The 16,012-nt window shown below is 42.3% G+C and overlaps 1 protein-coding gene across 1 annotated transcript in view; it reads right to left on the reverse strand.

Annotated features, from left to right (window-relative positions):
- CDC40 (cell division cycle 40) overlaps positions 1 to 14,716 on the reverse strand; it is a 30,315-nt gene extending 15,599 nt beyond the window's left edge. Inside the window, exons 1-3 of the mRNA XM_026043964.1 lie at positions 14,711 to 14,716; positions 11,035 to 11,121; positions 8,449 to 8,578 (exon numbers count right to left, since the gene is read on the reverse strand). Of these exons, the coding sequence (XP_025899749.1) occupies positions 8,449 to 8,578; positions 11,035 to 11,121; positions 14,711 to 14,716 (223 nt within the window). The remainder of the gene's footprint in view (positions 1 to 8,448; positions 8,579 to 11,034; positions 11,122 to 14,710) is intronic.
- Positions 14,717 to 16,012: the final 1,296 nt, after the last annotated feature.

Consider the following 16,012-nt stretch of genomic DNA (forward strand, 5'->3'; position numbering starts at 1 on the left):
AATCCACAAAAGCCTTTTCTATGTATTTTACTACCCTCTCCTCTGCACTTCATGATTTTTTTCCCTGTTGGCTCCCAAGAAGCTAGGGATGAGGAAGGGGAAAATCCATCTCCTCGTCACAGGATCCCACAACCCTGCAGGTGGGCAGGGGACCTCGGGAGGCCTCCTGCCCAACACCCTGCTCGAAGGGGGCTCAACACAGCCTGCTGTAAAGCAAACACTACCTTTTGAAGCGTTGTGAGCAACCTACTCTCGTCCTAGCAYGGCCTAAGGAAAAGCCTCGCTCGGGATGGTAGATGAGTGTGTGACAGGCCCCGTTTYAGCCTGGTTGGGTCCCGCCTTGCCAAGCCAGTAAGTCGGCATAAACCAGACCGTTGTGACTGCCCTGGCTTCAGCAGCAGCCTCCGGCCCTGCAGACCCCTGCCCAGTCCCACCACCTCCTCCAGGCCAGGACGGAGAGGGGAAAAGCAGCAAAAAGCAGCAAAAAGCAGCAAAAAGCAGCAAAAGGGGCTGCCTAGAGCTCCGCTCACTTTCTGCCTCCGCTGCAGAAACTACACTGCTCCCGACAAGGCTGCCAAAGCCTCTTCCCTCAGCTTGAAAGCAGCTGCTCTGTTAGTTAAACTCACCAAGAAGGTACCCGAGGAAGCTGCAATAGCCTTTRATTTTTCAAAGAATTAAGCAGTTGTGCTGTCATTTCCTGATTACTGCTATTGAGTCTTGTTAAAAAAAAGTGCTGAGTAATCTTATAAATAATTTATAAAACRTTTCATAGATACTCGTGATATTTGCGATATTTGCTACAGAGGTTCTTATTTTAATATTCATGGCTCACAGACACTCTCCCTTCCTGCTGAAGGGCTCAGCAGCATCTCACAAGAATTTCACCAAGTTGCCACACAGCAGGCGCACGGAGCAGCTCCTGACCACCACGGCTTTATTTTAGCCAAGAGTGCACCCTGGTGGACACAACAATTTTTATTAAATAACATTCAAATGACAAAATACCCTTCAAGGCYCAGGGAGAACTTCTCCATACCAGGGAGAACTTCTCCGTACCAAAACAAAACAGATCCAAAGACGGCCTGACGCCAGTCCAAGTAATCACACACACGGTCAAATAAACCCAGCCACCTACAACCCAACATCTGCACTTGAGTTGATTCCCAGAGGGAATCATGAACCTTAGGAGATTCCCCACCTTGCCTGGGACACCACTGCCCCATTAAAGTCAAGATCCCAGACGCCAGAGACCATCATTTTCCCAAACATTTCTCGGAAAAGGCTGCTTTCCTGGTAGGTGGTCCACTTCATTTATAGTTAACTAGATACTGGGGAAAAAGAAATACGGAAACTACCAGAAAAGCCATGGCAAGAGCAAGGCCATGGGAACATTTACATTCCCATAGGAAGGATCACTTCACCTGCAGCGACTCTGATCAAGAGCCAAAATCTTTGCTTGGACCATTAATCCAAGTGAGACCCATTCGCAGTAAAACATCCAGCCACGAATATAAGGACAGAATACATAACAATACCTTATATAAGAAATACAAATTTCTTATATAAGAAATACAAGCATATTTAAACCAAAGAACAACAACAAAACTTATTCTAGATGAAGATTTACTTCCATAGATAACCAAACAGACAGACATTGCAATTAGGCTTTCACTAATTTAACTGCCTGCTTTTATTAAGCCAGAATTTCAGCGAGCTCTTTTTTTCCCCAAACTACAAGCTTTCCATTAACGACAGAGAGATATTACTTTGGATTGATGTCAAGATCAATACAGTGGTTCATTTGTCCTCCAACTGTATTGACACAGTCTCTAGGACTCTATTTGCTTGGTTCCTGCACAAGGGGGACAGTATTCCCATGAATAGGGCCCCTGGGCCAAGCACAGCTTCCCGTGGAAGCCGAGACTTCTCATAGCGGGGTTGAATTTGCTCCAGCATCGTTCTCATAGGAAGCCTCGGAACAATTTCTACTTTCTGGTGGTATGTGAAAGCCAAGCTTTTCTTCTCTGGCTGAGGCTCCTAAACGCAGCTGCAAAAGACAGCTTGCTTTTATCCTGCTCAGCTGGGATGCCACGCAGCGCGCCCCGACTCCTACGGCTCCTTCGGTTCCATTTAGCAGGCAGAGATTTCACGCCACGGCTTAGCGATGAAAGGTACAATTCCACCTACGTGCACAGCCTCAATGCATCTGAAAAGGGTTTAGTTAAATCATCAGGACTTTGATGCACATTTCCGAACGACAGCTAATTAAAACAGGTTTACAGCGAACGGTGCAACGCAGCGTAGGGGGACTCGAGGCAGCTCAAGGCCTGGGAAACGATTTAGCTGCAGTAGCTGAGGCTGCCTGAGCTGGCCTCTCCAGAGAACTAAAGCAATCTCAAAATAAAATGTCTATAACCACGAGGAGCAATAGTCACTGTAGCTGTTACACGTAACATGAGTAGGTGGCGGAAAAAAAAATATCAGAAGTGTAATTTCTAACTCAGCAGTGTCATGTTAAGCCCTGAAATATCAGCTTCAGAGATGAACAAATCTTGTTAGAGCCAGGTTTCTGAATATTCATAAGGAGCTCTGAGATTCATGGATGGAAAACTGTTTACTATTTAATAAGACATTAATATCTTCTGAAGGAGAGGGTTTAAAATACTAAATGGTGCATGAATGAACCATCTGCAGAGCAGTAGTCCACTTCTAGCATAAGTATTAAGGCTGAAATAGATATAAAATGATTTCTCTACCATATTCATGAGCAGTTTGYGTGCAGCATGTCAAAAACAATCCCCAATTCCCTTTGCACTGGAAGTCTGTACACGTTATTTCGCAGAGCTCCTGCTCTTGTTCAGAGCAGAGCTCAGAAAGGCTTTTCCAATCCAAGGGGCTGCTCCTGCTGAGAATGATGGGGAAGAATGAATGCAAAAAGACCAGGTTTCCTGGTCTTTTAGGTCATGCTCCAAGGACTATAAATTTAACAACAAAACATATTCCTGATAAGGATGCTGAAGTCTGGCTCATCTTGGGCAGAGTCACAGTGACTTAATTAAGGCTAAGGTATTTTTGAATTTGTAAAAAAGAAAATACATTCTGGAAGGGCAGCTTGTTCTCAAGAGTCTGTCTGCTGCAAACAGGAGTTCAGATCTTTAACCAGAGTCTTGAAAAGCTCTGCAGTGCTCGTGTCAACTTCCAACATAAAGGCCGCCTTGGCAAAACGAGGAGCAACTTGCAATGATACTCCCTCCTAAGAATGCCTCGTCCTCAAGCTAAAGATAGCAGAGAAATTGAAAACTCAGATTACAGTGAGAACAACAAGCAGAGCCCCTTTAAACTGAGGTCTGAGAAACACAAMCCCCAGAAGTGCATATGAAAATGGTAAAGGTTAAAAATACTACACAGGGACATCTGAATATCAAGCTTTAAATTAAGAAACCATCATTTGTAGGGAACATTGACATAATTGGAAATAAGAAGACCTGCAGCAGGTAGAAAGCATATGGAAGTGAATGGTGAAACCAATGGAGAAAAATATGCTACAGAAAGCTTACAGAAAAATCAGAGTAGCAGGTTAATAGTGTTGGCAAGAATTACAGAATCCTCTGGAYTGAAATCCCAAATTTAAGCAGAGGAAAGTAAAGTTACGAGTTCTCTGTTACTCCTGCTCAGCCAGAAGGAAAGCAAAAACCATGGAATGGTAAAGGAGATGAGGCAGGTGCTAAGGAAAGGAGCATAGTAGCCACGTTTTAGTTAGAGATTCACAAGAAAAGAAATAATTGAACACTAAGGGAAACCTGATTTAAGATATTTCTGTTCAGGTCMCACATTAACAGTGGCTATAAGGTAGTATGAATCAACATGTTTGTTGACTGATATACACAGCCTGTGTAGGGGAGCAGACTAGATGATCCCCAAAAGTCCCTTCCAACCTTAATCCCTGTGTGATTCTGTGTGACTGAAGAAGTAAAGATAGTCAAAAACATCCACTACAGTCCTCATAGCATCAATACAGAAGGGCTCCATAAAATGATGAAGATTTTTTTAAAAAGTGGAAAGTAAGTAGCAAAGAGCAAAGCCTTTTTCCGAACGCAGAGACACTTGAAATAAAGACACTATGTTGGAGAAAAGGAGCTACTGCCTGCCAGAATCAGTATCAAAAGAGCACTTTAAAGAGACMACAAGGAAGGGAGCACAGCTGAACAGCATGTAAAGAGACACTACTGGAAATAAGGAAGTATTCTTCCCAGAGCTGAAGTTGCATCCAAGTATGGAAAATACCAAGAATCAAACTCGGGCAGGCTGAATCTGTAATAAAGCAGTCCAAAAAAAAGGAGCAAATCACAAAAATCACATAACGTGCAGAGAGTAACACATTAACCTTTGGTCAGAAACCTCAGCAGCAAAAACGATAAGGCCAATAAATGATCAAGGAATGAGAAGAGTCCTCAGAGACACTGACGTGGGATTTTTTTTTAACATGCTCATCACCGAGGAGCCTGCGGAGGCTCCCATGCTAGAGCCTTTCTTCAGCGGTAACGCGACCAAGTATCTGTCTCACAGTGACATGCTAGGACGCTAAACGAAGAGACAGATGAAYGGCAGCAAATCATCAGGACCAGATGGTATTCACCCAGGAGAACTAAAGCCGAACCACAGTGCAKAAACTCTTGCCTCATATCCCCTCAGTCGGGCACAAAGGGAACGTACCAAACGTGCTGCCAACTTTTAAGAGAAGCTTCAGAGGAGATCGGGGCACCTGCAGGTCAACCCGCTCAGCATTCGCACAGGTAATGCAGTAGAAAACATTAAAAAACTCAGAGGCTATTATATATATACTGCAGCAGAACAGCCTATACAGCTTTCTCTACAGAAAACTTAAAATGACAAAAAAAAAATCCAGAATATTTGTGAGCCAAGAATCACACTGAGGATGGAAACCCACATGATGATGCCGAGTACCTCCAAGACAAAAAGAAGAACTTAAGATGCCCAGTTTAACACACAGGTCTCCATGCGGTTAGTTTATAAAAGCATCATAAAACAATGTTTGGTTTCAATAGAGAAGGAAATTCTTTGGTGGATCCAAGCTTAGGCCCATGCAGTGCAGCATGACTAAAAGATGTGGAAAAGAGGAGCACGTAGCTGATATCGAGTTATTCAAGGTGCTAAAGAAAAATGTATCTAGGCTTATGAATCCCCAGGAACTTAATTCCTGACCTCCCCCTTTATCAAGCCACAAAAGAGGTTCGTGTTGAACACTGTGCACAGCTGGGCTCTTCCTCTTGAGGACGTGAGAGCAGAACTTGCACAGACRAGCACATCCCGAGGCCTGGAAAGGTTTTAATAAAGAAACAAGAAAACTGACCAAGAGCTTTACAGGCGGGGAAAAAAAGACTTCAGAAATGAACCTATGGCTGAGACCTATACAATAAAAATAGCCCAGAAAGGGTGAGTACGAAATGATTTCTTGCTGTTCTTCCAACACAATAGGTTTGGGAATTTAAAGTGAAATTAGAAGGCTGCAAGTTCAATAMATTTAAAGCAGAGGTATTTCTTCACACAGGGTGCTGGCAAGCTGCAGAAAATGTATGGGGTTCAAGAAGCAACTAGAAAATTTGTCAAGGAAAAAATAGATTCAATGGAAGTTAATAAATACAGAGTGATTGCCTTTGGCGAAGAGGCTGCCTACTGGAGCAACCCTGTGAGCTATCACTGTGTGTGCCACTTTGGTGCATGGCCTTGGGCACGGCTGCCCACTTGCCCAGGCCTTGGTCAGCTCCAGAACGATGTTCCGAGCTCTCCAAGCATCAGACAGGCAGAGACTTCCGACAGAAAACACAGACTGCAWCAGAAACAGATGAAAGACTCTGCACCACAAAAATGGCTGGGTTGTGTTTGTGATTAATACACAGATTTCTAATCAAAAATGAACTAATTTTTAAGATGACATGTAAAACTTTTTTCTTTCTTTTGAAACATTTCTTCCTTTTGAAACATTTGAAGGTGCAGAGGCTCTGCAGCAGTTGAGCTATTTTGGTTATACAGTCCCTGTTATCAATATTCCTTTCTTGCATCACACTTGATTTTCACTTATARTTTTTGCTTCTCAAAATGCTACGTGTTGCAGATTTGTTTGAGAGCTCCTACCRTAGCATAATGCGGCTAAACTGCCTACGTGTTGCCAAAGGCCTCAAGATCTGTTGTTTTCAATTTAGAGATGGACTTTCTGTTCTTCCAATATGCTAAAAGGTAATTAGTCATTACCAAAAAAAAATAGGAGGTAAGGAAGCATTAGATTCATGCCCAGCAATTACATTTGTACTTTTATAGTTGCTGGTCTTTTCCAGGAAGGTTTTTATCACCTCCTTCCAAAGTGCAAAACAGAATATTGAATTTAACAGACAAGTTTTTGACAACTTAAACAAATGCTGTTTTTAACAGCTCACAACAGGCTTTCCAGCAAGCCAASATATCATGCTCATCTAGTGCATTATCTAGCATGAATTTCAGCTTCTCCAAGCTCAGTTTTGCAGTTCAAACTGGCTMGTACAGCCTTATCATAGCTCCACTCTCACGGTACCCAGATCATTATCTGCTGAACATTTCCAGAAAGCTGAATGTGATAATAGCAGTCACCAGTATTCTCAGTCTTGAAACTCCATTTTCATACTTGCTTGTCATACCTTATTTAAGGCAGCTGTGGCACATCGATGATAGAAACCAGCAGCAGAAAGTTTGAGTAGGCTTTGGGTAGTAGTTCTGTCTTCCCTCAAAATAAGTTTTGCAAACAAAAACAAAGACTATGTGCCTGCAGACTCATCTTTCCAATATAAATCTAATGTCCTCAGAGGAAAAACAAGCAAGCAAAAAACCTGTGTACCACATACAGTTCAATATGTAGTTTCACTGAACAAAATGAACCCATCTTCAGATCCTGAGCATGCTCAGAGACCTTCATTGTCTGTCAAGTTCCAATATTAAAATCGCAGAAAAATAAGTTAGTTATAAAACTAAACATCCATTTTCAAACTCTGCATTTTGCTACTGATATTCCATGGCCTGGCAGCTCAGTAAGAAGCACTCATTAGCTAAAACTATGCAAAAGAAAACCCCATCTTAAACTCTCTTCAAAATGTAGTATTTACAACAAAACCCGTAATCAAAGCCAAAGAGAAACTGAGGTGTTAAAGTCTCAGATTTTAGGCACTTTTTCTGCCAAGTTTCATTGTAACAGCTGCCTCCCACACGTCAGTTCTGAAGATGTTGGTACTAATGCCCCAACCTTCTCCACTGCAGAAAACATCAAGTGAATTCATGCATGTATACAGCCCTAGTGCAATTCATGCARTTGTGTATGGGGAGGTGAGTTGGAGGCATGACAGTGTGAGGGAGTGGTCTTTTCAGTGTAAATACAGATAAAGAAAAGAAAGCTCAAAGTCTGCTGTGCAGAGGTAATTTAATTTCACACAGGTAGTATCAGAATTTACAAAGCAGACTGAATTTGAAGATAATAAAAGGTATGAGAAYGTGAGCAAGAAAGCATGCACAATGCAGTTGAGAGCACGAGAGCAAGACTTAGAGTGAAACCCATGAGAAAAAAATTAACCAGTTACGTGTCAATATATGGTGATTTTATTCTTTCAAATACATCCTCAAAAATTCTTAGAAACTATGGTCTTTCCGCATTTTCCTCATACGAAAACCCATTTTTCTTAGAAGATGCATGTTTCTTAGAATCCATATTGTTTGTTCATCAAACTCAAGTGTTTCATTTTTCAAATGAACCTACTTATAAGTGAAGTTTATTCAAGATTAAAAAAGAAGCTACCCTAATAACTAGCCCTATGGAAACACACTGCTAGAGAAAGAAAAAGCTCTACCAAACATTTAACGCTTCTCACAAGGCTTCTGCTGAGGTTGCATCCTTCAGTGACTTTGCAAATCCAGTATTTTCAGCAGAGGTATTCCACTTCCTGTGATTCCCATTCATTCAGTACCTAAATTAATTCATTCTGCATCATGTATCTAAAGARGGAACTTCTGTGAAGAACCTCACACTCAGAAAGGCACTTTCTTTCTTTCAGCTTTCCAAGTTACCTTAAGAATCAATTTGCACAATAGACCTATAGTTATTGCRTGTAAGATTGATTATTTTTTTGTCTTCTACACTGACACAACTAAAAGAAGCCTTAATTAAAAATGATCTGGTAGGAGCTCATCTCTTTGATTAGCTTCAGAAGGAATTACCAAATGAGACTTCTAAAATAAATACTATGAACCACAGGTGTGCAGAWTCTCAAAGGCTTTTGCCCATTTTAACAACCCTGCTAAAGAGCCACTTAGAGAGCTTGAAGTCCCATTAACTATTCTATAAAGAACACCTTATTTTGTCAAACCTGGGCATAATAAAAACAGAGGGGAATTTCAGTGTTAAGAACTTACCATAGGTTACGAATGTTCTTCTTTGTTGTTCAAACATGAAATCATTKATGTGAGCTGGCTCTGCATATCCGGAAAGCATATTTCTAGGTGCAGCCATTTGCTGAGTCTTAAATGGGTTTTCTGGTCCAAACTACAGAAATAATGTTAAAAGAAAGTATATCAGATTTACTAGTTTTATATCTATACATATGGACATTATTTTACTAGAGAGAGACAAAATGGTGTTCAGAAAAGATAACACAAAGTATATTTCTTTTTCTGTATGACTAYGGAATAAATTTCTTAAGTCTGTTATTGCTTTGAACAGCTGGTTTCATGTTTGAACTTTCAAGCCCTAAATTACTGGTAGAGAGGACAAATCAATAGCAATTACTTGACACAAAAGATTCCTGTTCAGTATGGGATCAATACAAGCACATTCAGAAGACAAGACAACAGTGTATTATTCCTTGTAAGCAGGAGAGGGAAAAATCAAGTCCTAYAAAAAAAATCTCATAGCCCATACAGGAATTTCACAGCCAACATGTTTTGTGCATGTAAAAAGCTCTTAGGAGTCTTACTGCATTACTGCAGAAAAAGCAGTTATGAAACCCTGCCTTGCCTTTCTTCTTGCAAGAGGGCAAGTGACCAAAGTCTTCCTGACCTTACCATGGATAAAGGACAGAAGGTACCTGAACAGTGAGTGCAAACAAAGCCAATATGCYGAGATGAATATTAAAAAGTCAATATGTTGAGATTAATATAAAAATAAATTTAATCACAGTAACTGTGCTTGTCAGTCAAGTTCAGACACCTCACTGTCCCATATTAGGTACCCCTAACCAAAACATTTATAACAGGAATGCTAAGTTTACTCATCATATCCTAAGTCCGTAATCAACRTTTTGCTCATACATCYAGAGGGACCTGGACAGACTGGAGGACTGGGCGGCGAGAAACCTCATGAGGTTCAACAGGGGCAAGTGCAGGGTCCTGCACTTGGGGAGGAATAACCCTGGACACCAGTACAGATTAGGGGTGGACCTGCTGGAGAGCAGYCCCGCAGAGAGGGACCTGGGTGTCATGGTGGACGACAAGTTGACCATGAGGCAGCAGTGTGCCCTGGTGGCCAAGAAGGCCAACGGGATCCTGGGGTGCATTAAGAARAGCGTCTCCAGCAGGTCGAGGGARGTGATCATCCCCCTCTACTCAGCCCTGGTGAGGCCACATCTGGAGACTGTGTCSAGTTCKGGGCTCCCCAGTACAGGAGGGATGTGGAGCTGCTGGAGAGAGTCCAGCGCAGGGCTACCAGGATGATCAGGGGCCTGGAACATCTGCCCTATGAGCAAAGGCTGAGRGAGCTGGGYCTGTTCAGCCTGGAGAAGAGGAGGCTGAGGGGGGACCYGATCAGYGTGTATAAATACCTCAAGGGAGGCAGTGAGGAGGAGGGGGGCGGCCTCTTTTCAGTGGTGGGCAGGGATAGGACTAGAGGAAATGGCTTCAAACTGAAGCATCGGAAGTTCCACAGGAACTTAAGGAAGCATTTCTTCACTGTGAGGGTGACAAAGCACTGGAACAGGCTGCCCAGAGAGGTTGTTGAGTCTCCTTCTTTGGAGATCTTTAAAACCCGCTTGGATGCAGCCCTGTGCCACGTGCTCTAGGTGACCCTGCGTGAGCAGGGGGGTTGGACTCGATGATCTCTGAGGTCCCTTCCAACCTTCGGCATTCTATGATCTCATGGGTTTCAGTGTTCGCTCTCTCCAAAGTTGCAGAAAGCTAAGTTTGCTTTGAAAAGGCCWGTTCATGTGGTCTATGAATCTGCTTTAAGAACCAAAAGGTGGTTCTTAAGGCACAATCAATGCAAGAATTTCATAATGATACAGGGTCACCCTAGACAGCATGAACAATTTATGGAACTAACCAGCCTTTGTCCATCTGAAACACTAACCTCTGATCTAACATGAGATAAAGAAGTCAAATACTGAGGAAAGTTAAATGCTTTAACAGCTATTTTCATTCCTACAGCTAGCCTGACAAATTAAAACAKAAAGTGGTTCACACTGCACCAGAATGACCAATCTCAGTGCAAATGGTCTTGCACTACGTACATTTAGAATGACATCGTTTGCTAAAACTCTTACATATCATTGACATGAATAGAATTCTATTGATAGTACTTGGATTTTAAATTCTCATTCTGTAAGCCATATATCTACAACCATCTTACAACCATTCATTTTGATCCAAGTAGCATGCTGAGTACGCAGCAAAAGATGTGAAAATAGTAGCAGACGATTTTCATACAGTTAATCTGTTTTAGTGAATACTTTTATGCTATCTTCCAAGCTTGATTTTTAGTTTGTTTAGTTCTAATTTTGACAAACAAGTCAAGATGCTTCTGTCAGAACCACTTTATACAGAATATTAAAATTGGAGCACGTAAGAGTACTGCCAGCACACCCCTAGGTTATCTTTTCTCAGTTCACCCAAGCTATGATCACAAATAAAGCAAACATTCAAAAGAAGATGCATCTTATTTGAATTTGACATTAGATTAATGGATTCTCTTCCTTTTAAGCCAAATACATTTCTGGTCCTCTATCTTACCTCAGGAGCAAACATGGTATCATAAGTGGGATTGTACTGAACTTCCTTGATAGCAGGATCAAGGTGGACTCCTGTCTCCACATCTTCCTAAAAACAAAACAGGCATGTTAACAAAAAGAATTTTACGTATCCTTTTAAATACTAACACCACTTCAGACCATTTTTTTTTCTCCTTTAAATTGTTATTTTTAGGGCTGAAAAGGAGAATAGTAACTTGGAAAAAAAATACTCCTAATAATAATTTGAACATTTATTTTAAAACTAGTTTTAATTTGCCTATGGAATACTGCACATATTTTTTATTTAAGTAAAGATTCACGCACACACTTGAAAAATTACAGCAAGATTACAGGCAAGCTTTTATTGGAGGATATTTTAAAACCTATCTTTTAAACAAGAATCAGTTAAAATGGTCACCAATTTAATATCCAAATACGAAAGCCAGATTCCTATAAGAAGTAGGAGGCAGAAGCTAAAATAACTGGTTTGGAGGATATTTGGAAAAAAATAGAGTTTTTAAAAAGCAAGTATATGTATATGACACACTGAGGTTCACAGAGTCCTAAAAACCCTTATCTCCAAGTCTTTACTAAAAGGTATAATATAATTCAGTTTCATTTTCTAAACTCGTTTTCAAGTCTATCACAACAAAAATTTAACTTGATAGTTGAAGGAACAAGAGGGACTAACCAAGAGTAGCTCCTAAAGCGACTCAGTGAGAGTCACACAGAGCAAAGAGCTCCCGTAGATGGAGCCTAAACTGAAATTACATTTTTATTTTAAGGGCTCAGCTACACAAAGGAGGATGTTATTTTGCTGAATTACCCTGGTGTTTCTTCCTATACTTTTATTCCAGAATAGGTGCCTTTTCAAAGGGGATTTATAGCGTGCCTATATATTGATGCAATTTCAAATAATTAGACTGAAATTGTCATCTAGCACCAAAGAGTTTAATGCTTACAGACAATGAGAAATTTCCAAATGCAACTGCAGCTCACAGAAGAAAGTGTCACAGCAGAAGCAGCAGACACATCTTTAATTAAAAATTACCTCAGACTGAATTGCATTTTGTATTGTAGCACCTTGAAAGAGCAAAATGATAAGCTGTATACTTATTTAACATTGTTGGCTATTCTCTGGCATTTAAGCCCAGGAGCAACTTTCTACTAAATCAACAGCAGTTCAATTATAAACAAATTTGTGTAGGCATGCAAGGCTTAAAAGGTTTTAAAACCTGATTTTCTAGAATGCAGGAAGAAACAAAAACATCAGTACCTCTGGCTTATTAACCAACTATGCTCAGCTGAAACTGCCTCCCAAAAAGGTTTTTTTTATCTCTCTCCTGCAAAAGACATTATCTATCCTATGTATTTTCAGCACACTGAGCAGAACCGTAAGTTCCCCAGAAAAAGCTTTATCCTCACGGCGTAACAATTATCCCAAGAGGCAGGTCCCAACACCGCCGCTGGAGCCCCTGCCGCTCCAGCCCCAAGTCTGACCTTGTTTCCCTCGCTGCACGACCCTTCCAAGCCACCAGGCTGGGATGACAACGGCTCCGGCACGGCCCCAGCTTCCCTAGGCTGTGGATTCACTTGGGAACAACAGCACAACAGGCCTGAGCCAGCCGATTAGCAACACAAACAGACCCTCTCTCTGCCTTGGCTAGAACAGAGGCTGTATCCAAACTGTTTCCCAACACGCACCACCTAACGCCTGTATTTTCTCTCACAGCTCAGTGATCCAGGGGTATTTTCCACGGACAACTTTTTCCAGTTGTATCACACTGGCTGCTCTTCCGACTAAGCTGCACATCTTATCAGCCTTGTCACTTTGAAAAGTAAAAGAGAGTGTCAATGACGATATGGCAACATTTMTCTGATCTATTGCCAGTGAAATTTAAACAGCCATCAGATTACTTGAAATTAAGAGATAGGGCTTTTTTTTTTTTTTTCCTCCCCTCCTTTGAAAAGAGCAGATAACGTAATTTCGCAAAAACGCCAAGAATTTTGCAGTTCTCCTCTTTCCTCCTTGTTAAGTCCCATTATTTGGGCAGCGAACAGGGACCAGTCGGATCCAGGCGCATCAAGCCCGTCTCTTTGCTCTGCCATCCCCTAACAAGCTGCATGCAGCCCAACTCCCGTGATAAACGTTGGTTTGAACACCATTATGAGACTGGCACTACCAGAAGCATTAGAGGCATATGCCATTAAGACCGTACTGTAGGCCTGGCACAGGCAGGCTGGGTTGCTGCAATGCACAGCACAAACACACTTTGGGGCATGTTGCTCTATTAGGGGGGACACTTGAAGACATAAACCCCACATAACAAGAAGAAAGGTTTCAGAAGGCAATGCTTTACGGAATACCTTCTTGAAAGATCTAATAAACTGCTCTGTGACTTTCAGTGGTACCTGTCTTCTCTCTGCTTTCCTTGGCATTGCTAAGAGCTCAGCTGAAATATAATGGCCATCCTGGCACCACATACCAGGTAAGACGTAAGCCAGTGAAAAGGATGAAGAAGAGGAAAACCAAGAGGAATCAAAGGTCCAAAACCAGGACCTATGGAGAAAAACAGGAGCACCTAATTCAGCCCAGATGAGCATAACTTGATTAACCAGGCAGATACCTATTCACTCTTCAGAGAAAAGAGCAGCCTTAAGATTCCCCAATGTCTAAGGGAGAATAAGAACAAGATAAACACAGAGGATGCTTCTCCCTCTGCACTTTCCCAACCTCCAACTATTTTCAGTTCAGAGGACTTCCTGAGCCTGAAGAAATGTGTATTTACTGAAATCCCTTCCCTCCAATGGATCTTTTCCAAATATTTGTCCAGACTCTTAAAACAACGTCAGCTTCTTGCCTATACAGCTCTCCTTGGCACAGGAATGCCTGTTTCATGGAGAACCTCATCCTTCTGTTTTGAATCCAGCCCCTAAAGACTTAGCCCACATTTCTTTGGGTTACAAGAGGCAGGGACTATTCAACCCCCCCTCTTTCTCTGCCACATAGTGATTTTGTGGCTCTCCATCACACTTTCCATGCCAGTCATCTCTCTTCCATTTGGACCTGCTCAGCAGTTCCTCAAGCAGACCTGGTACCTCTGATCAACCCTGCTGTCCTGCTCTGAACCTTCTGCAGTCATAACGCATCCCTTTTAGGATGAGGGGACCTTCTTCCTCCGCTGTCTGCCTTAAGATGCTGACACTTTTCCAGCAGTTGAGTGACAACTCATTAGCAGAATTTTCAATTACATTTACAACGTATTTAGAGACAAAAATTTATCTGATTTTTGCAAAATAACAAYCTACATCTTGGAATAGCATCTGAAGGCTCTATATGATGAGTACATTTAACACCAAAAAACAAATGCTGTGTGTGTGAGCATGGTAGTAATTAAGCTTTGCTAATAAGCATTAAGAACCTATTCCTCTTACCTATTCCTCCTGAAGTATCCCCAAGCTTCAAGTAAGCAAACTGAAACTGTTAACTAACCAAAAACAGGCAAAATAATTACAATCATAAGGCAAAGTATGAACTACTCAAGAGTTACAATCTTAACAGCCTAAAGGCCACAAATAAGCATGTGGCTGCTACTCGTGCTGTATGAGTAACCCTCTCCACCTGCTCTCTTATCTCCATCCTTTCTTTTACAGGAGGGCACCTCCTCCTCTCCTACCTCCATTCTTGGTCCCTCGTGTAATATATGTCCATGTGTTYAGGTGTACTCCATCCTTACTCATGTCAAAATGACAGTTTCACTAGTGGAATGTGATACTAATGAACTGTAGCTCTGCTTTCCCCCTCACTCAGCTTGCTGTTTTTCCAATGCAGCACTGACAGAATTCCTGCCGTGTACCCTTACAACCTTATTTCTTTTACGTTCCTCCAGTTAGGGCTAAATTCTAATTCAGARGAAATAGGAACATTCCTAAGGGCACGAGCAGCAAGTTTCCATGTATTTTTGGTGGGCCACTCACAGTTTCAGATGTGGAAGGCACTGAGATCATGCTGCCCATCAGCTTTGCTCCCCTGAGAAACCAGGTTTCTCCTCAAAGCTGACTGTGCTGCTAGACGAAGCTCCAGTACTCTGTGTACTCAACAAGTCTTAGCTAAACATCATTGATTTCTTCAGTAATTTGCATCTCAGCTCTGACTCCAGGTGAAAATGAAAGCCAGGATGACAATGAAACATTTCAGTTAGCAGCACACCAGCCACAGACACCATCCTAGAGGTCTGGTGGACACCTCCGCCCAGGGCACAGCTCAGAGAGCAGCTCTGAASGGGATGTAAACATTTATCAGGTACATCACGGACCAGGTGGAGGATCTGACCAGAGGAGAACCACTGAAGAGATTTTTGTTTTCATCCACATCAGTTTCCAGATGACAATCACCAAATAACTGCATGAGCATGTGTAGAGCGAAGGAAAGAGGAGACTTGTTGCAGCAGCCTTAGAAAGGCAAAGAGCACCCAGAACACTTATTATGTATGTTAAAAAAAAAAAAATAATACAGACTTTAGTTCAGAATCTTTTTGGAGTTTACCCAAGAGAGCCTGCCAGAGGCCGCCAGCCAGGAAGCTACACACTTCTGGACTTCGAGTGGGAATAAAACACACACTTAAGGAGTGCATCAGCATGCACAGGCAAACACAGCCAGCTGCGACAATACATATGTATTTGCCAGGGACAATAAAGCACTGGATCCACCTATTGGACATGAAGCAAGGAACGTTTCRGGACCATAACATGCGGCCTGACACTGCACTGATACTCCCTGCTGCAAACCAGGGAGTAACCAAACCAGAACCGGACCTCTCCCTACTTCTCAGAGCCCCCAAACGAGCCCGCGCAGCCGGTGCCGGGCCGGGCTCGCGGCAACTCCCGCCAGCAACAACGGGGCGCCGCGGGGCCGCTACCGCGTCCGCGAACCGCCCGGGCCGGGCCGCACGGTGCCCCCCCCGCCCTTCCCCGGCCCC

This window comes from Nothoprocta perdicaria, unplaced genomic scaffold (genome assembly GCF_003342845.1).
Source record: "Nothoprocta perdicaria isolate Ctin4 unplaced genomic scaffold, notPer1 scaffold_343, whole genome shotgun sequence".
NCBI lineage: Eukaryota > Metazoa > Chordata > Aves > Tinamiformes > Tinamidae > Nothoprocta > Nothoprocta perdicaria.